The sequence below is a fragment of the Convolutriloba macropyga genome, chromosome 9 (assembly GCF_964194025.1).
Source record: "Convolutriloba macropyga chromosome 9, txConMacr16.3, whole genome shotgun sequence".
Lineage (NCBI taxonomy): Eukaryota > Metazoa > Xenacoelomorpha > Acoela > Convolutidae > Convolutriloba > Convolutriloba macropyga.
Genome location: NC_134476.1, coordinates 36,322,434 through 36,346,248, shown reverse-complemented (window position 1 = coordinate 36,346,248; position 23,815 = coordinate 36,322,434). Strand labels below are relative to the sequence as shown.

The following is a 23,815-nucleotide window of genomic DNA, read 5'->3' as shown; positions in this document are numbered from 1 at the left end:
TTGTAATTTGTTGTTCGTAATTTTTTGTGTTTTTCTGCATCTTTAGTCAATTCCAAGGTTTAGTATAATCAAAGACATGCCCTATTGTTTTCATTATAACTTTTAAAAAAAATTATTAAGAATTATTTCGGTAAAGGCTAATGATTTTTAAGACTTTTTGAAATTATTTGGTTTAAATAATGTTGATTGATTTTTGAATTTCGTCTCATTATTTCTTCTTTTTGTCGACTTCTTACCTAATTTCATTAAGGAAACATCCAATCTGCTGTGTAGTTAGAAAAATTAAGATTGTGTAGTTAGGCTTTTGTCTGATTTTAAATTGACCTTGTTACTATGTGCGTTTAACTTTAGATATTGAGTTTTTGCCGTGATATTTTTTACTTTGCTTTTTTTGTTGTTGTTGTTTCTTTTCCCGTAGTCTTTTTAATGGCAGATCTCGTTGTAATGAGGCATGGCATTATTTAATTAAATTGTTAGTTTGGTTGCGCATTATTGTTCGATTTGCAATGTATTATCATAGTAAAAACGAACATAATATACATGCATCAGGCATATCTGCCCGTGACGATTTAGGTATACCTCTGCGTCGTAATGGCCGTAATTCAGCGACGTTCACAGCGACGAACTAAGTTAACACAAAACTACACAAGTCGGCTATGAGTTAAAAAAAAGCTGAAAAGATTTGCAAAATGAATGACAACTGCCTCAAATGAGCCAGAAATTCGAATGATTTGATGCTACAGATCAATCTGATGAATTAATGAAGTCTCTATTCACCTACCTATTACTAGATATTTAGAGCTATTATTTGTTGGGCAGCGGTTTGACAGCTGTTCATAAGCTAATTTTTATGAGGAAACTCTATAATAATTATACAGGAATTAGACGCTATAATAATTATCTAAATAATTTTACCAGATAATGGAAGCCACAACAGCTATCATATCTGTTTGCTGGGATTGCGTGGAACAGTTTTTGTGTCAAAAGCTGACAAAGGCACTGAAACGGCTGATTTGACACCCATGCACTTTTTTAAGCAAAAATAAAAAGTAAATTATCAAAATAATTTTAGATCAATATGCTAAATAGCAGAAGCCAAAATAGACCTCCAAATTAATAAGTGTTGTGTTTTCAAGACACGGTACCTAAAAAATACGGACAAAGTCAGCCAAAAATTTGAGTCATGGCATCAAATTCTTCGGGATACCATTTATATAATATCTTTTTCAAAAATTATATCAATCTGCCAAAATTGACTGGGCAAAAAAACAGTTGAGTATATACCCCCCTCCCTTCCTGCAAGTGGGGTCGGAAAAAATGCCAAATTCTAGGGAACATTTTCTAGGCAGCAATCTAGGATTTTGGGTTCGGTGAAAGTGTGTTGAAATTTAACAATTTTGGTATTACGTTTTTTCACCTCGAATGTGATTTTTCTTATCCTAATTGCCCTAATTGAATTTGTTTATTTTAATTGAAACATGTGCCCTTACTTTCTTCAACGGATGTCAGGTGTCCATGTGTGTTTGTTTTCATTTCCACATCATAATCATAATCTTCGGAATTGTTTTTCTTGCGTTCCCGTGTCCCTCTTTTATTCCTGCCCCTCCTTTTCTTCTCGTCTTTGAATTCTTCTCTTTGTTCTTTCCCTTCTCTGGTCTTTTCGCTTACGTCTGTTTTAGCAAAGCTCCCATCAAACAATCGCTCATTGCTGAAATGGGATCCGTTTTCACTATTGGTTCTGCAAATCGAATTCACTGTTTCTCAGATTTTTTTTTCGAAATATACGGGCGTTGGCATTTTATAAACCTGCTGAACTTTTATCCTAACCTTTAATACGCAAAACGCACGGCAACAATTTGCTCTATATTTATCATAGCTCATAAGAAAATAAAAGCTCAAAAATTACAGCCAAAAGTTTTTTGCATTTTATTCAATAAACTTCAATCGCACGATTTTTTTTTGTTTTACCCATCAATGTTTCATTAAAAATAGATATTTTTCGCCAAAACAATGGGGAGGGACGTTTACCTTGTTACATTGCTAATATTTTTTACTAATAAGCTCAATAAGGTTCTCATTGAACAGAGTTTGCGAGATACAAAGACATGCGGCAATTTCAGTTCGATAAAATAAAAGTTAATGTTTTTTTGGTGAGCAGTTGAAAAAGCAGTTTCGAGCTGATAAGGAGACAAATTTCTACGCTCTGACCTTGAAGTGCGAGAATCTGATCGTAGTGGGAATTGAGGTGACTTTTCATCTAGAACGGGTGATTGGGGTGGAGAGGGTGACGGGGAGGGCGTGGGGTTGTTTGAGGACAGATCCATGTCGAGTGAAGACATGTGTGCCAAGAAACGTCTTCTGCTCCAGCTGTGCTTTAACCGTTTCTCTTCACCACATCTAGGTTAGAAAGAAAATCAATAAACATTTGTTGTTGATTAATTCATATAGTTGAACCTCAATAGTGGAAAATTGATTAAATTGCTACTTTTTGAAGCTTTTTTGTTACAAATTATGATGCCTATAATTTACAGTAATTGCGTTTCGTTAAAATTAAGTTAAGTACAAACCTACCCGGGTCGAGATGTCAGCGCTTAGCAGCTCATTTTTTGTACGAAATGCGCTGAATGCGTTGAATTTATATAAGAAATCCCCTGAATGCGCTGCGCTAGAAAGTGCTACAAAATTTGAGAATGCGCTGACGCTTTAACATTTCAGCGCAATCTCAACACATTTCTTACACATATTAGCGCATTTTCAGCACAACTCCTACATACATTTTAACAATTTTTCAGCGCCTTTCTTATAAAGTTTCAGTGCATCCGTGTCCACAATTCAATGCCTTTCAGGGCATTTTTTACACAGTTTCAGCGGATTTCAAGTTATTATTATTAAGGTTTTTTGACCCGTAATTTGTTCCACTTTATTTGATTTTGTAATAATAATTAACATTTTTAAAAGAAACGAGAAAGCGAATTTTTGTTCAAACACCGTTTTCTCACTCTACTTTAAAATTAGAGCGAGAAAATTCACGCAGCAAAACCACTCGCTTTTTTGCTCCACTTCCAGTTTCGGCGTGATCAAAATCGCTACTTCAATTTGACTTCAAAAATCATGAAAATGTTTGAACAGATCTTAACAAAAAGAGAGCACCCAATACAATTCAAATTCTTTGAATCGTAAAACACCAAGAGCACCGCAATATAGCTCCGCTTAGCCTACAGCTTCGCAGCAATAGTAACATTGATATTTTGTTCTTAATTAACTAATTTCGAGGTCATATTTGGTTCTCATTTATGTCCAGGACCATAATCTGTAAAATTCAAATGTTGACTTTAAAAAATCAGTTGAAAAGAAAATGCTTTTCATGCAGAAATCTGTAGCAAGTACCTAAAGTAATTAAAGGTTTAAGACTTTAAGTTTCTTGATGATTAAATGGTATTATTGGTAAATACTAATCAGAAGAAAACTACTTTAAGTTATTATTCTTGAACAGCAGGTGCCAATATTCGTTTGTATGCGTTGTACTCGTACAACACCAGGAAATGTGCCCACCAGATATATGCCCGCTTGAGAGATAAGCAACTATTTACGAAGAATCAATACAGCTCGAGCTAGATATCTACAGAACAACCAAAGACAGGAGCACCGGAAAAACAATCAATAGACTGAAAATATTTTTGAAACATGCCTTCAACAAACTTCTTCGTATATCGTGAGCTTCGTATATCTTTGCTAAAAAAATGCCGACTTTACAGAAATTTTTTCTCAACTTAAAAGATGGCTTATTCGCTGTCGAAAAACTATTGGTGAGAAAATATCTACAGTAGCTGAAAGTTGATAGCGCGCATCCGAAACCGCTCAAAACAGTCTACAATTAGCTGGCATTAATATCCATTTCCAATTAAACGGTGAAACATCTAAATAACTACTTGATAATTGACTCAAACATGTCTTAATAAATATTTAAACAATTAATGTCTCAAACGTCTTAATATAAACAATTAATATATCAACTAATGCATATCTAATTTTAGTGCGTAGCAAAACTCAGATCATCGACCATTTTGCTCAAATAAAAAAGATTTCACATCAAAAAATAAAGCGTCAACTACAGCACGAGCTCTAATGAACCTGCAGCAGTGTTGACAAGAAGCGAATAAGCCTGCTAAGCGCATCGTTATGTAGAAATTTAAAGAAGACTAGCAGGCCCGCAAAAACATCGCGAGAAAATCAATTAACAGAATAGTTTTGAATGAAATTAGGATTTTTTTAAAACCCAGCCTGGGCTCGAAAATATGCCTCTCGTTTGAATGCCATAGGTCTTACCACTTACGCCACAAATCCCTAATTTTCGCAAAAATTAGGAGCTTAATCATAGTGACATAGCACTTTAAAAATGTTACATAGAAAAATGATAAGGAGGAAAGGAAGAAAGAAACACACGATGGAAAAAACTGTTATTTTTGTGCCAATGAAAAGGAGCAATGTTCGGCACTAACTCGGGCGCGAAACAATGCCCCTCACTCAAGAGACATAGGTCTCATTCCTCACGCTACCGATGCGTACTTCAATTGATTATTGCTCTTTCTTAAGCAGCAGAATTTTGATCAATGCCTCTGTTGGATCGCCTATTTATGCGACATGTTTAGTGAGCGCGAACACTTGTGCAGATGAGGAGGCATGGCGTGTCCCAAAGCGCTTGTCTCATACGCTCGGCTGCAGTTCTAGGGGCAAATAAAGCAAATAAAGCAAATAAAGTAAAATGTGACAATATGAGCCCTGTTAACCAATTCGCTCAAGTGCGACTTTCATTTAATAAAATCAGTGGTAATAAGAAGTAAAAAAATATAGGCTGAGAAAGTTTAAAAGACAAAAAAATTAAGAGAAGAGTGGATCGAAGACAACATTTACCTTTTTTGGTTCAAGAACTGAATCGTCATTTCTAGCAGTAAATTGGGTGCGCACCCATGCCCCTCGCTTAACTAACATAGGTCTTATCCCTGACGCTAGCGATGCGTAATGCATTTGTCAGTTCTCTTTATACATGAGCAATTTGTCGGTCCATGAATTTATTTGCTCACCTGCTTTAGCTGTGCGGCCTTAAAGCAAATGAAAAGAAGCGAACTAAAAGGAACAAAAACAACGAAAAAAATTTTCGTCGTCTACGAAACCATTTGTCTTTTTCCACCCAACTCGAACCCCCGTCCCTCGTTTAACAGCCAGTGCTCTTATGCCTTACGCTACCGATGCCCATTGTTTACGTCTATTACCTTTTCTTATAAGCAAATTTCTGGTAGGTGGCTATTTGGCTCGCGTAATTTTGGTAAGCGGCTTGCTCAAAGGGCGCAAGACAATTGCAGATTAGGAGCCTAAATATAGCTGTAAAGCGCTTCTTAAAGCGCATTCGTTCCGCTCGGCTGTAGCTCTAAAGACAGAAAGCAAATGAAGATAAAGCCGATAACCATTCCACTCAAATGCGATTTACATTTAAAAGACTATAGAAAGAAAAAACATTCTGTAGCAAAGAAAGATAAGAAAGAGTTAAAGGGGAAGACGAAGAAAGCAAAAAAGAAAGACATGAGTGGATGAAAAACAAAAATTACCCTACCCATTTTTGGGTCAACTCAGTGGATTTAAGCGCATTTCAGTACATTTCAGCGCATTATTATACAACGTTTTTGCGCTGAAAATTTTGAAAATTTAGCTCATTTCACCGGATTTCTTACATAACTTTCAGAAAACATCTCGAACCGGTAATAATAAAAAGGTAAATAAATAATACTTTCCATCACTTCAGTTGCTAGTTGATACTATCCAATAATAAATTTCGAGAAAAATGAAAAACAATTATTTCTATACATATGTAAATTAATGACATTGAACAACTTACATCCGGTGGCATTCAAACGGGCCGATAAGCAATAAAACTTTTGAGATAGCCGTATTACAATTAGTGCCCGATGGGCCGGTGAGAGCTTTTGTTGTATTTTGTATCTAATTATATTTGTATATCTTCGATCATAGTACTTTACCGGCTCATTTGAAATTTCGCTTTTATTTACAGCTGTTATTTGCTCACTATACAAAACATTTGAAGCGCTATAGTTCTATTTAAAGGCTGCTGGACGCATGTGAGCTACCTGTGCGTTTGTATTTTTCCGATCAATAACGCACACCTCAACTTGGGTATTTCTCATTCAAATAAACTTTTTGCCCTAGAAATCAGTCGAGTACTTTCCCATTAACCATTTGAAATGCAAAGATCTTTAAACTCTCTAAACTGATCATACAGACATCGTAGGCTCTTGTACAGATGAAATGACATTATGTCAGCTGTTACCGCGTAAATGAGCAACGCTCATTTACGCGGTAACCGCGTAGGGCGCTATTTAAATTGAAAGCGATAAAAGATTACGTCATACTTCTTAGCCATTTAAATGCACACAAAATCTCTTCTAATATACATAGAAGGCTCAGAAAAAGTTCGTTTAACATAATTTTCTTTGAGCCTACTAATATACTAAATCGATTGCGCTATTTTTAGGCTTAATATTTTTATGTTTAGGCTTAATATTTTTATGTTTACCGAAAACGTATCGGTGATCAATCTGAGCCGAAAATCGGCTCAGACAAAATACTTGCTAGCCAACACAGCTAGATTTGCCGGGCCATTTAGATGTGCTTTTTCGCTTTGATGTCTTCCGATACAGTTGGCTATATACATCTCGATGAATTGAATAAAAGTTCCGATAGACTGTGTTTAATAGCTATATGTTGGTACCGCGCCATAATCGGAAATTTACTTTTAGCCTAATTGTCGCAATCACCAAAAGCTGCACCAAGGCGTCAACAGCAATTGCAACATCCCCATTGAAATCAGGGAGCGTTTTCCTTCCTTTATAGAGGAAGTTTTCCCGCCTACTGTGGAAGTTATCCCTGGAGAATTGGTTCCTTGTCGATCGTCCATTGTGGACAATGATAATGTACTGAAATTGCTAGAGTTCATGGTTGCCAGTATCAACGAGGAACATAATTCTACGTCTCAAATTACGTTCAGGCGCTGAAGAGAAACACAAAAACGACTCATGTTGCCGATTGTGGATCAGGAATTGGAAGGATCACCAAGTGTTTGCTGTCTGGCCTGTTTGACAAAAAGGTGGATGACTACTTAGCAGGCGAAAAGGCAGAAGTCGATCGAAAAATCTGCCTCGGACTGCAAGAAAAGAGTACAGCTCCTAAACTGATCACAAAAAAAAACTGTAAGACTTATCCTTTTCTGAAATACTATTTTGCTGTAAATTGATATTGAAGCGGCAAATCTCGCACCCTGCAAAACCCCCATCACTTTTGTCATCTTATTTAAAATTTTCTTTCATTTCCTCTGGTCGCCGATAACCTACCTCTTAAATTTTTTTTTGAAAAACAATAATTTTGACAAATTTTTATCAAAATCCGGAATTAATCAAATTGCGGTGTTTTTTGTTAGTCTTGACATAAAAGCGAAGCAAAAAAAGTTTGAAAAATTGACCAAATTTGAAAAATTAAGCGAAAAATCCTATCTGACCGTTCTAGTATACTTATATAGTAGTTAAATAGATTAAAACGTTGTAAAAAAAACAATTTTGGTCAGGTTTTTCAAACTTGACAAAAAAAAAGAATCAGATAACTGATTTTTTCGCAAATAAACGCTTATTCTTGGCAACTCGTGAAAACTGTGCACTTAACATCAGGGTTCGGAGTTTGAGCAAAGCTCAAATCAATTATGTTGTAAAAAACATAATATGGTTTTCATATTAGCTGCAAGTTCACGGCATCACGCCATAAAATCTTTGCCTCAAGCGTTACAAGACCATTATAAAAAAGGAATTTACGCATTACCGGGTCTGAGTTTCAATCCTAACGCGGTGAAAGTACGAAAAACTGCTCAGTTTCAATTGAGTCACTTCTTCCGTTATAAAAAGAGGCTAGTTATATGGCATGATGTGGTGAACAATTCATTGTCCCTTCATCGCAGTAACAACAATAAGCCTTTAACATCTTCGCAGCTTATTGCAGTGCTTGAAGAGTATCAGGAGCGCATAGAAGCTATAGTGTATTGCCCCGGAGAGGGAACTGCTGATATGTACGATCAGCTCAAGCGTAGTACTCTGGTTACCATCCACATAGTGAAAGACATTGTGTCTAAACGTAAACAGAAAGGTCCTAGTTTTTTTAAAGAGTACATAGCATTACACCAAAGGCCTGCGCTTGAGCTGAAAACACTCACTATAGTGTTAGCACATAAAAACAACCTTCGGTCCTTAACAACACGCTCCCGACCGAAAAAGCTCTCTAAGCGCCGTCGTAAAACGCTTCGCACCGGTCATGCGTTCGAGGAGACGGAACTCACTCAAGCCTATGATAACCTGAATGTCACTTAGTCTTGCGTTGTGGTAGTCTACCCGCTGACTGGCGGTGTGACTTAGTTTACTCACGAGTTATGGGTTAGTTTGTGGTTGGTTTTCTCCAAAAGCGCTTTACTAAACGTATCGCTTTCCCCAATTTTTGAGTTATTCACTACCGTCCGTTTTCCGCAGATTATCTGGTTTCATTTTTCAGTTTCCGTCTTTTTGTTTCTGTGTCGCCGTGTTTCTTTATATCCCCGTTTATCTGTTGTATGATGTAGTATGTTGAGTTTTTGCTGTAGTATTTTTTTCTGCTAGTATGCTGGTTGGTTGTTTAGTATCGTTGCTTGCTAGGGTGTGACTTAAGTTCATTCTGGAGTTACGGCTGGTTTGTTTCGTGACTTTCACCACACTTGTTTGCTAGCAATTGGTTGTAGCTTTATTAATTTTGGTAGTATGCACTTTTGTTGTCTGTGTAGGGTGGTTTGCTAGGGTGTGACTTAAGTTTGTTCTGGAGTTACGGCTAGTAAATTTTCTGACTTTTTTGACTTTGGGTATACTACTTCATTGCCGTAAATTACTCTAATGTTTTAGTGTTTTGATGCCGTAGATAAAGTCCCGTAATGTTTTGTGCTAGTTTACCTGGCAGTAGCTTCTCTCCCTCTTTCTAGGGTGTGACTTAAATTTATTCTGGAGTTACGGCTAGTTTGTTTGTTTGAGTTTGTTGCTGTGGTCTGCTAGCATTGATCTTCCCGCCTCCTCGCTTGTGGCTTACCGTCTCTCTGCCGTGCTATCCCTGTTTTCCGCCCCGTCTCGCGCTACCCGCTCGACGTTTCCGCCCCGCCCGTGCCATCTTCACGCTTTGTCAAGCGCTGTTCGCCCGACGCTCCCGTTCGTTCGTCCGGTTTCCCTTTGCGTCGTGCGTTACTCGTTCGGCGTCTCTTCCCGTCCGTCCCGTCTCCCGTTCTGTCCCGTTTCGCGCCTTCAGCGCTCACATTTCTTTCATTCTTTCTTTCGCCGGGTACTATTGTACTCGACGAACAACTTTGCTCTTTGGCGGTTTGCTAGGCAAACCGTTACACTAGGGTTCGGTTCAACCCATTTGTGTTGTGCTGTTGTATGTGTATGTGTACTTTGTAATAGTACCAAATTAAACTTTTGGTTCCTGTTTTGATAAGATCATGACAACATTGCAGGACAAAATCAACAAATTTTATAGTGCGAGGGCAAAATTAGAGGCTGAGCTTAATAACATCTATGGTGAAATTAACAAGGCTGTTGATAAGCAAGACAGGAAAGTTAAGATTGAACGCCTGATTGTGAAGTGCAAGGTTGCTTTTTTTAAAGTAGTTGATAGGAATGAAGAGCTCTTCGATCTTGCACAAAAGACTGAAGATCCAGATGCTGCCTGTAAGAACCTTGAAAAATGGTTAGAGACAGTAACAAAGAAAAATGACGAGTTCAGTGCTGCTGCTCGAGGGTATATCAATTCGGTCCATGACAAAGAGACAGCAGAGCTGTACACCTCTCACCATTCAAGATCAGGTTCACATATGACTTCCTCAAAAAGATCAAGTCAGCGTCAACGAGACTTAGAACTATCAAGACTCAAAAGGGAGGAACTTGAAAATCAGCATGAGGCAAAGTTTCGCATTGCTAGACAGCGTCTTGAAATTGAAAAACAAACGAAATGGCGGGAATTGGAAATTGAGCAGCTTGAGAAGGACCATTGCAAGGAAGTAGCTGCTGCAGCCCGTGTGGAAAATGAGTTGATGACAAAATCATCAGCAGACGGGTCTGGTACAGGCAAAATGAGTGGGCTCTTTACGGAAAGAAGTTCATTCAAGCGCAAGACACTTGTTCAAGATTGGGTCAATTCGTCACCGGCCGGGAACATGGCACATGTTGCAAATGAACCGAGTTTGCACTTTTCTGGTTCCATCGCCCAATCCAACCAAGCAATTGTCCAACGCCCTTCAACTCAACTTCCAAACTCACACTCCAATCTCAATACACATGGTCAAGTTGAGGCCAACATCAACCTCCCTGTCCTTGAGCCGCAAGAACCAAGTAGTAGAAACAATGTAACCAATGATGCACATAATGCAAACAACATCATGCAAGAGCAGCAACAGCCTCACTATACGCCTCCAGCACCACAAATAAACTTTGGTATTCCAACTCAACCAAACGCTCCAAATTCAGCCCGACAACTGTCTCAAGCAACAATGCACTTCGTTGGGTTATAGTTAGATCATCAATTCCCTCGCAGGTCGAGCATGCCGGGACATTTAAATTTAGTCAGCCTTCCGCATTCACCACCTTTAAATGCAATCGTTAATGCTCCGCTAGCACCTAATCCGCCACAAACACACATAAATGTACCAGCCCCCCATCCCCCGTTTTAAACCCAGTACAACGGCATTTCCCGTTAATCTCACCAGCATTCCGCTTTCCTCCTTCGCCGCCACAAGCACACCAACTACACGCCACTAACACCGTGGCGAATAATGTCAATCTGTTACCCCATTCTCCACCTGCACCATTCATTTCCTCCGCGAACTTTTTTGTACCTCAATTAATTCATCCACCCCCAACTCAAAAGAGCTTTCAGCCCCAAAATTTTGTCCCTATAACCCACGCACCTCTTGCTCCTCCGGACCCAAATGTCTGGCATTTTCCGGCAGCATTCCCATCTAATGCAGTACCACTTGTACGTACATGTGCAAACTTATACACCGTACAACCGGCCCCGTTAATCAACCCTCGTATCACTACATCGCTCCGCTCCTCTCATGTACAAGCATCAGCAGGCGCTCAAAATTACGTAACATCAGACTTCATGCAAGCGAATCCATTTAGTTCTTCCACAGGTACCACCCCCGCCTTTGTCACTCCGATCATTCCGCCAACGTATGGAGCTACCGTTCCGAACCCGTTGTGTTGGGGTGGCCCGCCGCATCCCACACCTTCGGCACCTTCTTTGGACTCTGCGGATTTGATAAAGCAGTTGGCGGACGCAATTACTTGTAAGAAGAACGATTCACTGTCCGAGTGGAAGTTGTCACAGTACAATGGTAATCCACTGCAGTGGCACGAATGGTTCGGACAATTTAAAAGCGCCATAGAGGCACAGTCCTTGACTGACGATGTCAACTTAATATACTTAAAAACCGTTGTAACTGGAAAAGCTAAAACCGCCTTCGCTGAGTTCGCATACTGTGGTGTAATGTATAAGGACGCACTTCTGACACTCGAACGTAATTTTGGCCAACCACAGGCAGTAGTCAGTGCACACTTAGACAAACTCAGCTCTTTTCCTCCATTAAAGATGCACAATAGTGATAACATCATAAACTATTCTGTAACAATTTCAATTCTTGTTGGGGTCTTTATATCACTTTCATATGAGTCGAACTTTAAGAGCGCCTCACTTCTTAACACGGCTGTGCAAAAGTTGAGGCCCAATCTAAAAGAGACTTGGTCACTCTTCACAGTGAAGAAACATTGGGTTAAGCCAACACTCCTTGACTTCAACGATTGGTTGAAGGAGAAGGCCGAGGCACATGATTTAATGAAACAAACTTCATCGAAGGCAAGAACTGAGGATAACACCAACTCAGTAGTAAAGACCAAATTGCCTCAAGAACTTTGCTGTTAATACACAAACTAAGGGCACTCAGAGACCAGCCTCAACATCGGCAAGCCTGCAACCCCTCGCTGCATTGTGTGTAAAGGTAACCATCGGATCTGGGAGTGTAGGGTATTTAAAGAAAAATCTCCCACTCAGCGAGCAAGGGTAGTGGCGGAAGCAAAACTGTGTTTCTCATGTTTGAGAGAAAAGCATATGTTCAGGCAATGCCCAAATCCCGGGAAATGCAGGAAGAACGGTTGCAACAGCTCCCATAATACACTTCTTCATGGAGCTGAGAGGGTTTATCCATCAACATCCCCTTTAAACAATAATAGTAATTCTAATGCTAGTTCAAATCAAAGTAATTTTTCTAGTGTCCAATCATCGAGTAAGACCACTACTTTGTGATCTGTGAGTAATGTGAAAAACCTCCTTCAGCTGACTGAATTACAGTTGGAGAGCTCTTTTGGTAAAGATACCACGGCTTTATTTTTTTGCGATACCGCTTGCAGTAACTCTTGGTTGTCCAATGATCTTTCAAATAGACTTGGTTTGCACGGTACAGCATTGAAACTAACAGTCAAGGGTATAAATACCGAGGAGGTTGTAGACACTAAGTTAGTTGAACTAATTGTAAAACCACGCGACAACCAAGCATTTGAACCATTCAAGGCAAGCCCTTACGTAAAGGAAGATTTGAATGTAGGCGCCGATGTCATCAACATTAAAGCACTTCAGGAAACATACCCGCACCTAGCAGTTCTAGACCCAGTTACATATTGCTATGGAAACATTAAGATGATACTTGGACAGGATGTGTATCGTGCCATCCGCCCGTTAGAGTACTTCGCTGCCGACGAGAAGTGCTCGCCCTTCGCTGTTCGCTTACCCATAGGTTGGGTTCTAAGCGCCCTCTAACGTCGTCTTCAGGTTTAGTCTCGACTTGTTTTAAAGCAAATTTGGAGCAGGATTCGCTAGTCAGGTAAAATCTTGGTACGACATGGAGTCGTACGGCGCACTTAAGCAAGTAGACCAACGATCCGCCTCGGATGCGCGTGCGCATAATATTCTTGGAAACACCACCGTGCATAATGGAAAAAGGTACGATATAGGAATGCTATGGGCTGAAGACAACATCGAACTGCCCAACAATTAATTCTCAGCGCTGGTTCAATTAAAATCTTTGGAAAAACGGCTAAAGAAAGATCAGACTTTAAGGGAAAAGTACTCGAATACCATCAAAGAGGACTTAGACAAGGGCTACTTTATAAGAGTCAAAGATGCTCATAAGGTGGAAAGTCGCTCGGAACGAGAGTGGTACCTACCCCACCAGACGGCGGTTGTTAACCCGAACAAGCCGGGCAAGGTCCGTAGGGTACTAAACGGAGCAGCTAAATTCCACGGCGCATCTCTTAACAAGGCATTACTCACCGGACCTGACTTACTGCAAAACCTAATCTATGTACTCCTACGGTTCAGACAACATCCATTTGCCGTATCCGCCGACATCGAGGGAATATTCCTCCAAGTTGGAGTGTTACCATGTGATCAGCCATCATTGCGCTTTTTGCGGCGGGAGGACCCTACATCAAATGTTGTGGTACACCAGTATACACGCCACATCTTTGGGGCAAACGATTCGCCCACCTGCGCCAACTACGCACTTCAACGCACGGCAAGTGATAATGCTAAGCAGTACCCAGAAGCTGCGAAAGCCGTCCTTGAGAAATTCTACATGGACGATTGCTTAGACTCAGTGGAATCCCCCGAGAGGGACCTCATTAGGTCGAAAGAATTGGTACATCTTCTCCATCTAGGTGTGTTCAAGCTTACTAAATTTGTAAGCAATGTACAAGATCTGGCTGACCGAATTGATGGGTCTGCTCAATCCACTGAACCGAAGGTCATCGTTTCATCCAAGGAGGAAACAATGCACGTGCTTGGGCTTAAGTGGGATCACAAAAACGGTACTCTGGTTGTGAGCAGGGGTACTAACAGCACCTTCACGAAAAGTTTAACACAGCGCTTGGTCCTAAGTCTTGTGTCAAAGGTCTACGACCCAATTGGTCTTGTCGCACCGTTTACTGTTGGTGCTCGTTTAATCATGAAAGACATTTGGCGTGTCAATGGACAAAGTTGGGATGATGAGTTACCTAAAGACACAGTTGACAGATTCCTTGCCTGGTGTGTTGAGCTGTCGCGGTTAGCTGAGATCACTATACCGAGAAGTTACTTTTCAGGACCATTCCAAAATCTTGACCTCCAACATGTTTGGTGAGAGCTCGCAAGACGTATTCAGTCCAGTAGATTTTCTTAGGGCTCAAGTAACTTGCACCTCCGGGGAGATTATAACAGAGCTGGCGTTTGTCTTGGGCAAGGCTCGTGTTGCACTTATGAAGGTAATGACAGTTCCTAAGTTGGAATAACAAGCCGCTCTCCTCGCAGCCCGTTTAAAAAGGCAGCCCGTTTATCTGTCGAGCATTAACGGTTACTGTGGATAAAGTCTTTATGTGGACAGATAGTACCATCGTCTTGCAGTGGATAAACTCAACAAACAAACACCCCATCTTCATTGCAAATCGTGTTAGTGAAATCCTGGAGAACACCAGCGTCGACCAATAGAACCACGTCGCCACTTGTGATAATCATCCGGCAGATGCTGGCACGCGTGGCATGTCCGCTGAAGTTTTGCAATCAAGTAGCTGGGTGAGGGGTCCTGACTTCTTGAGAACTAAGCAATTCCCTTTTGTGCCAAATACTGACGTCGTTGCTAACATCAAGCTCGGCGCTGTAACCAAGGATCATCGGCGCTGGACCAATCTCATCTTTAACCGCATCCGTAACCAAGCCCCCTAAGGAACAAAGCACTAATCTAATCCCGTTTGATAAGTTCAGTTGTTATCAAATATTCCTATGTGTCTCAACATATGTGCTCCGTCATTTACCATCTCATGAAAGTTACCGCACCGTAGACGGCAGCATAGCAGACCCTGTTGAGTTTGACGAAGCCGAGCGTCATCTCCAGTACCTGGTTCAAGAAGAGTCCTTTAATACTGAAAGAAAGGATCTTCTTGACAACAAATCCGTTAAGAAGAGCAGCCGCATTGCTCAGTTTACTCCGTTTATCGGGCCTCATGGTCTCATCCGTTCTTCTGGTCGACTCCGACGGCTTGTGGAAATCGACTTTGACACTAAGCATCCTATCGTGCTGGATGCGCGTCATAATTTTGTTAAACTGTTTCTGCGGCATACTCATTTGAAGAACCATCATCAGGGCATCGATCACTAAAGGTCAAAGGTACAGGAACGTTATGCCATCCTAAAACTACGTTCCACACTGCGTTCCATCAAATCAAACTGCGTTTTGTGTAGAATGTTCCGTGCAGCAACCATTCAACCTATCATGGCAGACCTCCCAAAGGAGAGACTCGCATACCAGTCTCCTCCCTTTTCCAACACCGGGGTTGACAACTTCGGCCCATTCTACGTCACAGTTCGTCGGACTACCGAGAAGAGATGGGGACTACTCTTCACTTGTCTCACTACTCGTGCTGTCCATGTTGAAGTCGTCCCGTCCATGTACACTAGTTCCTGTTTAATGAGAGTGGAGCGGTTTGTCTCCCATTGGGGTACTCCTGCTATGATGTGGTCGGATAATGGTACGAACATCATTGGAGGGGAGAAAGAGCTCCGTGAATGTATGGAAAAATGGAATACGCTTAACATTGCTGCCGATCTTGCACATAAGGGTATTAGGTGGAGGTTCAAGCCACCGAGTGCGCCACACCAAGGTGGCATCTGGGAGAGGTTAGTTCGTAGTTTTAAAAGAGTACTGTACACTATCCTCGGTACGCGTCGTCTCACAGATGAGGTGTTGAACACTACCTTTTTGAACACTACCTCGAACACGCTTTAAACTCACGTCCCTTAACGCCTGTAAGCGCCGACCCGTCCGACCGAGGCGCAATAACACTTAACCATTTTCTACTCTGTAACCAAGCAACCAGAATTCCGTCTATCGTTGGCGTCGACGAGTTCGATCATCGTAAGCCGTACGCCCGTGCACAGTCCTACGCCGACGCACTTTGGACACGTTGGCTTAAAGAGTATGTACCTGCGCTGAACAGTAGATCTGAATGGCAGACGCCTGCCGAGCAGCACCTCAAGGTTGGTGATTTAGTTTGGATCGTTGAAGAAAGCAACCCTAGGGGTTACTGACCGACTGCTTGGATCGAAGAACTCCGTTACGGTTCCGACACTACCGCCCGCTCCGCCGTCGTACGCACGTCGTCCGGATCGCTCTTCCGCCCACTCATTAAGCTTGTACCAATCCTCCCAACATTTTCTTCCGGGCCGGAGGATGTCACCCCGTAAATGAGCAACGCTTATTCAATGTGCTATTTAAATTGAAAGCGAGAAAAAATTACGTCATATTTCTTAGCCATTTAAATGCACACAAGATCTCTTCTAATATACATAGAAGGCTCAGAAAAAATTCGTTTAACATAATTTTCTTTGAGCCTACTAATATACTAAATCGATTGCGCTATTTTTAGGCTTAATATTTTTATGTTTCGAAAACGTATCGGTGACCAATCTGAGCCGAAAATCGGCTCAGACAAAATACCTGCTAGCCAATACAGCTAGATTTGCCGGGCCATTTAGATGTGCTTTTTCGCCTTGATGTCTTCCGATACAGTTGGCTATATACATCTCGATGAATTGAATAAAAGTTCCGATAGACTGTATTTAATAGCTATATCAGCTGCTCTAAGAGAGCTCTCAAATGCCGATAATTCAATCAGACACAATAACTGCAAGAAAAAACCACAATAAATCTGCTAAGAGGTAAACGAATCAAAAATCAAAAGGCAGTGATAAAATGAGGTGGAACTGATTGCCTCTGAGTGTTTCACATCTATTTCTGGATCCATTTTGTTTCGCCCCCCCCCCCAGTGTTGTTTATGACTCCCAGTTACAAATTATATGTTGTTATATAGCACGTTACTATGTAAAAAATAGCACGTGTGCCTGGGGGTCATAAAAGATTTATGCTCACTAAGCTGGGGGGGGGGGGGGGGGCGAAACAGAAAAGATCCCTTTTTCTTAGAAAATTCGGTTATCTCAGAAACAGTTTCGAAGAAATACTTTTTGGAATCCACGCACCGCGTCGTCGGCAATAATCATTGCATTTGTGTAACAACTATATACAATTTCTAATTCTAGAAAGTTCAAAAGAATATACACTCTTATCCTGTTTTGGTATCACATGATCTCTCTTGATATCAAGGAATAAAACGCTTTTTACATCCCATTTAAATTCAGTTACTTTAATTGAGTTGGTTTAATTGAGTTGAAAACAGTTCTCCGATCAGTAGCAACAAATTCTCTTTTAAACCATAATTGTTTTACGTATTCTTAAAATTTATTGTAAAAAATTAAATTTTTGTGAGCTGTAAAAATATCTTGTCTTGAATGGCTAAGAAACTTGTGTCCACGAAAATTTTCTTTTTTTTGTGATAATACTATCTGATTATTAGAACTTTTTTGTTTTAGCTAGACCTGATGCTGTCATTAACCTTCGGAAAATGTTTTTCAAGGGCCACTTTTGATTTTTGTCATCTTTAAATGTATTACTTTGAGGGACAAATTTTTTACATCTCGCAATCTCGACTGGAGCACTAATTAACATAGTTTTTCGGTAATTTACTTTTTCTGCTACATAACAATCAAACCCTTACATCGGCTTCAATGAATGGGAACAGTAGTTTAATGTTTTAAATATGTATGTTTAAGTTACTGATTGCTGCCAAAGTGAGAGCCAACAACAAAACGTAAACTGTGCGTACGATAAGCCTGACATAGCTTGACAGGAAACAATATTTTTTCATTGTCTATTTGGCTAAAAAAGTGATTCTTTGAAGTACCAGAAATAGTGCAAGGATGGGTTTTAACAGATGACCAAGTTCGTGCGATTAAAATGAGTTGATGTAATGGTTAGATCTTTCGGGTTGATAACAAGAGAGGATGTTTTGAATAAATTTCTGCCTCATTTCTACTTTAATTTTGTCTCATTCATTATCAGACTGCGCGCCTGTCAGCAAAAGTTGACCATTAGGTCCAATTCACCATTTCAATTCAAGAAAACGTATGCTAACACAGTAGAGAGGAAAGGGCCTTACATTGCGTAATATGTCAACAAGGGAACGTTTGCCGCGCAGTCATTTTTTTGTCGTAGTTAAGGCCTTTTGGAATTAGATGGCAAACTTTGATATTCAGATTTCACAGAGTAAACATACTTTCATACATTTGGACCATTCAGTCAAATCCCGTTCACTAGTTTCATTACAGTTAGACAAATTCTCATTTAAGCATGTAATATATCATGTTGGTTTTGAGCATTTGAAACGACTGTATTTTGTTGAGGGTCAGCAACTAATGCAGCCACAAAAACCCTTTGAAAAGAAACAAATTACCCACAATAACAAATTGTGTTATTGCCTTTCTAAGTTATATAGTTAATAAAAGAAAGGGTTTCTTTCAGAAAAAAAACAGTTTTCTGAATAGCCTTAATGAACTTTAACATGAAGAAAGTAGCTGAAATTAATATTAAGATGAAAAAATCTTCCCGGGCCGAGGTTTCACCCTTAATCCACACCTAATTAACGAGGATTAGGATGTAATGCGTATTTCACTCCTGTTTATCGGGAAAAGCGTGCAATAGTGTAATTTAAAAAAAATTACATTGTTTTTACACTCTTTTCTCCACTCTTTTTTACACTCGTTTCAAAGAGTGTAATTTAGTGCGGACTGATATAAAATACACTCTTACACAATTACCATTATAACCAAATTGAAGCGTTTAATGTTAGTACCAGTTGGCACACAAAGTGAAAGTAGCATATTCGACATAGGCAGGATGGGTGGGTGGGTGGGTGGTGGTGGTGGTGGTGGTGGTGGTGGTGGTGGTGGTGGTGGTGGTGGTGGTGGTGGTGGTGGTGGTGGTGGTGGTGGTGGTGGTGGTGGTGGTGGTGGTGGTGGTGGTGGTGGTGGTGGTGGTGGTGGTGGTGGTGGTGGTGGTGGTGGTGGTGGTGGTGGTGGTGGTGGTGGTGGTGGTGGTGGTGGTGGTGGTGGTGGTGGTGGTGGTGGTGGTGGTGGTGGTGGTGGTGGTGGTGGTGGTGGTGGTGGTGGTGGTGGTGGTGGTGGTGGTGGTGGTGGTGGTGGTGGTGGTGGTGGTGGTGGTGGTGGTGGTGGTGGTGGTGGTGGTGGTGGTGGTGGTGGTGGTGGTGGTGGTGGTGGTGGTGGTGGTGGTGGTGGTGGTGGTGGTGGTCTCTTAATCGATTTTTATGTTGCAGCAACATTAAATCACAAGTATTACGTGAGAATAGGCTATATATGTACTATAAATTTCACAGCCCTAATACTTTTTAAAATGGTATGGCCAAAAGGCACCCGCATTTAATTCCTGAAACGCGCGTGCTCTAACCTAGCGGATTTGATCGACTTAAATTGTAAAATTGGATATAGAAGCTTTGATACCAGATTCTACAGCAGAGGTTTATATTCCCCAAAAATTCGTAAAACCATTTTGTGTGATCGGCGACCAATGAGTTGTCCTAGATCCCGCAAAATATATTGCCTGGCAAAATAGACAAACGGTTCATTTTCCAATGGTAGGGGCGCTGGCTCGTAATATTTCACATCAACAAAATTGTCGTTATAAAAAGTTAATATAATTTTAAAAAAGAAGCCATTTGGGATTATATCTTATTATAATATTGCTCTTACTGTTTCGGGTGGTCTGTTTGATCGTCTTTGTCCTTCTGTGGTCTGCGTGGGTCACCCTGAGTTCGTACTGGCGGGCTACGTGTTGTGGGGTCCGCCCCTCCCCTATCTTCTTGTATCTCAACTGGGGGCGTCAGTTGACTGGCAAGGAACCGTTGATGGCCTTGATGAGCCAGAGGTAAAAGTGGAGAGTTCGGTGCCCGAGAGCTACTAGGAGGAGTTTCGGAACATTGCGTAATGAAGTAAAGAGAGGGAGATGATTGGCTCTCGTGAACCAATCCCCTTCTTCCTCTGATTTCGGTTAACTTTGCAGCGTGGATTGTGTCATGTCTGAGTTGCGTAATATTGCTCAAATTGCCCGTGTTGGTATTGCCCTCGATATTGTTATCTTTTTTGGAGGCAGATAATTTCACAGTTTTATTGCTTATTTTTGAGGAATCATCATTGAAAGGCTCGTCAAAACCTGCTGAGCCTTGGCTGTTTTTGTTTACAATGGTGTTATTGTTGTTGTAATGATGATGAAGTGAGTATCGTCTGTTGACATGAGAGAAGAGATGTTTTTTCTGGCGACCATTTTCCAGTCCAATCCCAACATCTCTCAATTTAGTGGGAGGGGTGTCGTTTTCATCGACGATTAGCACCTCTTTGCTTTGAATTGGTACCGGTCTATCTCTTAATTTTTGTTGTTGGTGCTGCTGTTGTATGTCTTTTTCTTCACTGCTACCTCTGAGAATAAAAATTCATTAGTTAGTGGTATCGGTTTAACAAAATTTTTAGAACGCAAAGTTTTATCGGTTATTAAATGAGGTTTTTTTTCTTTCGCATACTAAAATTTTCAACGTGTAATGATTCGTTCCGAAAACAAAATTTGAAATGGGTCACATAGCCTCTGAGAATAAAAAAACTTCAAAAATAATCGTTATAAAAATAATCGTTATAAACACAATAGCCATAGATGGTCATGTTTGTGTACTCAGATGCAATAGAAAAACTATGACTGACATTATAACAGTCTGGAATATTTTGTGACTAATTTTGAAACCCTTTGCATCGTAATAAAATCTTCCCTAATTTGCGAAAATCGGACTTTTAGTCACATATTTGTACCATAAGTCGATAAAATGGGGAGAGGCATCGACCCGTTTTTCATTCTAAAACCAAGTGTTAAAGATTTTGCGATGACCAAGAACTTCAAATACTATAAACCAATATTCTGACTCGCGAGTTCAATTTTTAACAAACAACTTGAAAAGCGTAAAAAAGTCTCGAATTGGATAATTTTCAAAGAAATGTGGCAGAATCATACAAAACTAGCTATCACTCGTTCGCCCTTATTTACCATTAGTTGCATGAAATTCTTGTATACAATTCTTGCATATTTTTTCATATTTATTTGAGTAACAAATAAGGATTGTGTTTGGTTCTAACTTGCGGCCAGTTTTATGTTTTTTTTCAAAAATGCTTTTGTAATCAGTTACTGTGGTTCTTCTAAAAAGTCTTTTATAAGCTTAACTATCATTCTTGATGCGATCAAACCATTGTCCAAACTTTACCCTCTGATTAGAACATCTTCACAGCCTCTGATCACTCCATTTTGTGACTACTCTGGAGACTATTTTGCAGCTAAAAACATTGGACGACTATGCCTTTTCGGTTGCAGCCCCCACCCCCACCGAGTGCGGTTATATATATGGTCTAATCAGAAGTAACTCGTCTAGAGAACTTCAAATTTGGTTATGTTGGTATTCGTAGCCAGAAAGCCAAAATCATTAACTTCGAAGTCAAGTACTTTGTTTTGAAGCAAAGTAGTTTATCATCTCAAAATAAAATCAATAGTTCAACTCCAACATGGGAATATAAAATTACTGCGGCAAATGCCCGGAAAGGCTAATTGCATAAAATTTGGTGAGCTGTGGAAACGATTGACCAAATTTTGTCGCCATTTTATATATTGCCTAATCAGATTTCCACGGTAAAAAATAGTTACTCAAATTGTGGCAATCAGATGCATTTCATCATGGAAAGCCATACATTTTATCACTAATATTAACGGATGAACGTAACTCATTTGCACAATTTTGAGCATTTAATTAGCCTTAAACTTTATCGGAAGAACTCTATGTGATGGTTACGAGACTCCGCTTGAAATCACTGAGAACTTCTTGTGTTATTGAGAAGCACGAAGCAGGTTGAGATTTTGAGTCAGAAATTCGAAGAGCCACGTAACGTAACCATGCTTAAAACAGAAAACGAACAAGTTTTAAAATGACGAAAGTCAGCGAAAGTCAACTTTTGGCTACGTAGGAACTTCTGGTTTTTTGACTTCTGGCACTGCAGACTTTCTGCAATTTATAATGTGGTTCCGATCCAATTCAATGGCTTACTTGTACTTGGGAACAATGATAATGGTATTTAAAATACTGCGTATTGTCTTCTCAATCCACAATTAGGACATTTCTGAAATTATTCAACAAAAAGACTTTTTCAATTGAAATTTTCATAATTATTAGATGCTGTAACCGGCACAAAAACGCGCGTGGAAATGAGTTACTAATAGCTCAGAAAAAAATATAAAAATATTGTCACCATTCTTCACGCTAGCCCCGAAAACACGCATCGTGATAAATTGTGACGGAAAAACTAAACTTGAAGTAAAACTGAACTAAATTTGTATACTGTCAGAAATTTTCACACACGTTTAAAGTTCACAACCCTAACCTATATCCGACATTTGCCATACGTAATGCACACACTGACACGTGATGAAAAACGCAAGCATTGAATTTTTCGATCTTTCTTGCGTGGTCCCAGCCTGAAAACTTTAGTTTGTTTTTTGCTTGTATGATTTTGCACGACACAATTTCGATGCGGTATTTCGAAGAGTAGGTTATGTGACTCTAATGAAGTTATTGAGAAAACGAGGCATTAATCGAGTGGCTCAAAGCAGTTCGAGATATAAGATAGAATTTTGATGGGACTGTAGCGGAATCACGTAACCTTGCTTGCAACGCGCACTTAGCAAGTTTCAAAATGCCTTCAGTTTAAATAATGTGTATATAAGTTTATCGAGCACTGTATATCAAGAAGGTATTGGCTTTCTAGAATCTTGCATTGTAGAGATGTGCCATTTTAAGCTTGCACGTGCGTGTTTCAAACTGTTTTTTGTTATTGATGAATTTAGCTCCTTGATAAGGTGACAAATTGTACTGCTTTAAGCGAACAAACCTGGAATTATTTTCTAGTAAGATTTGTTCAAATGTTGTAAAGCCTTCTAAGTTTCCTCTGGTTTCCATGAAATTATCCGATGAAATCGTTTATTACCAGAGTAGCATCTTTTAGGAAAATTTAAGCACGATTTTAAAATGGTTCGAGATGTTGCAAAATCTTACACTCTTTGAAGACAAGATACAATCTATAGCTAAGATGAAATGAGGCAGGCCACTTAGTACCAAAAATACAGATCTGACAAATATCCTGAGTAAACGAGTTCAAATTCAGCCCAAAATATTAATTTGACGAACCTTGATACCGTTTTCCCTGTGGTAGTATGTGTGGCAGGTTGACTGGATGTGGAGTACTGATGAGAGAGCTGGTACGTTCCCCCTCTACGTCCTAAAATCGGACCCTTCCCCCCTCCTTCGTAAAACTGATCCGGCGAACTCTCTGGAAATCGTTTTTCCGATTGTGAACCGAACAATGCCTTTGGTCGCTGTTGCGAATCTGAAATACCAAAACATAAATATAGCCTGAACATTTTCAGAAATAGCCATAAAATAGACGGTTGAGACAATATATTAAAAAAATCACCAGAAAGAAAGAAAGACAAAAAAAGCTAGACACTGAAAATCTGATTTTAAATTCTATCATTATTTTGAGATCAAACCTCCAACTTTAATGTCATTCAAGAAACAAAGCCTCATGATGATCTAGTTCGAGCGACCTCTGTTAAAATTTAATTGCAGTTTAATTTCTCAATTCATACTGAACGTTAAATACGTATATTTTTTCAAAA

General features: G+C 40.0%; 1 protein-coding gene across 1 annotated transcript in view; it reads right to left on the bottom strand.

Moving 5' to 3' along the window:
- LOC142346203 (uncharacterized) overlaps positions 1-23,815 on the bottom strand; it is a 139,137-nt gene that overhangs the window by 46,117 nt on the left and 69,205 nt on the right. The window contains exons 13-16 of the mRNA XM_075398714.1: positions 23,325-23,523; positions 19,807-20,529; positions 2,209-2,397; positions 1,491-1,708 (exon numbers count right to left, since the gene is read on the bottom strand). Coding sequence (XP_075254829.1) covers positions 1,491-1,708; positions 2,209-2,397; positions 19,807-20,529; positions 23,325-23,523 — 1,329 coding nt within the window. The remainder of the gene's footprint in view (positions 1-1,490; positions 1,709-2,208; positions 2,398-19,806; positions 20,530-23,324; positions 23,524-23,815) is intronic.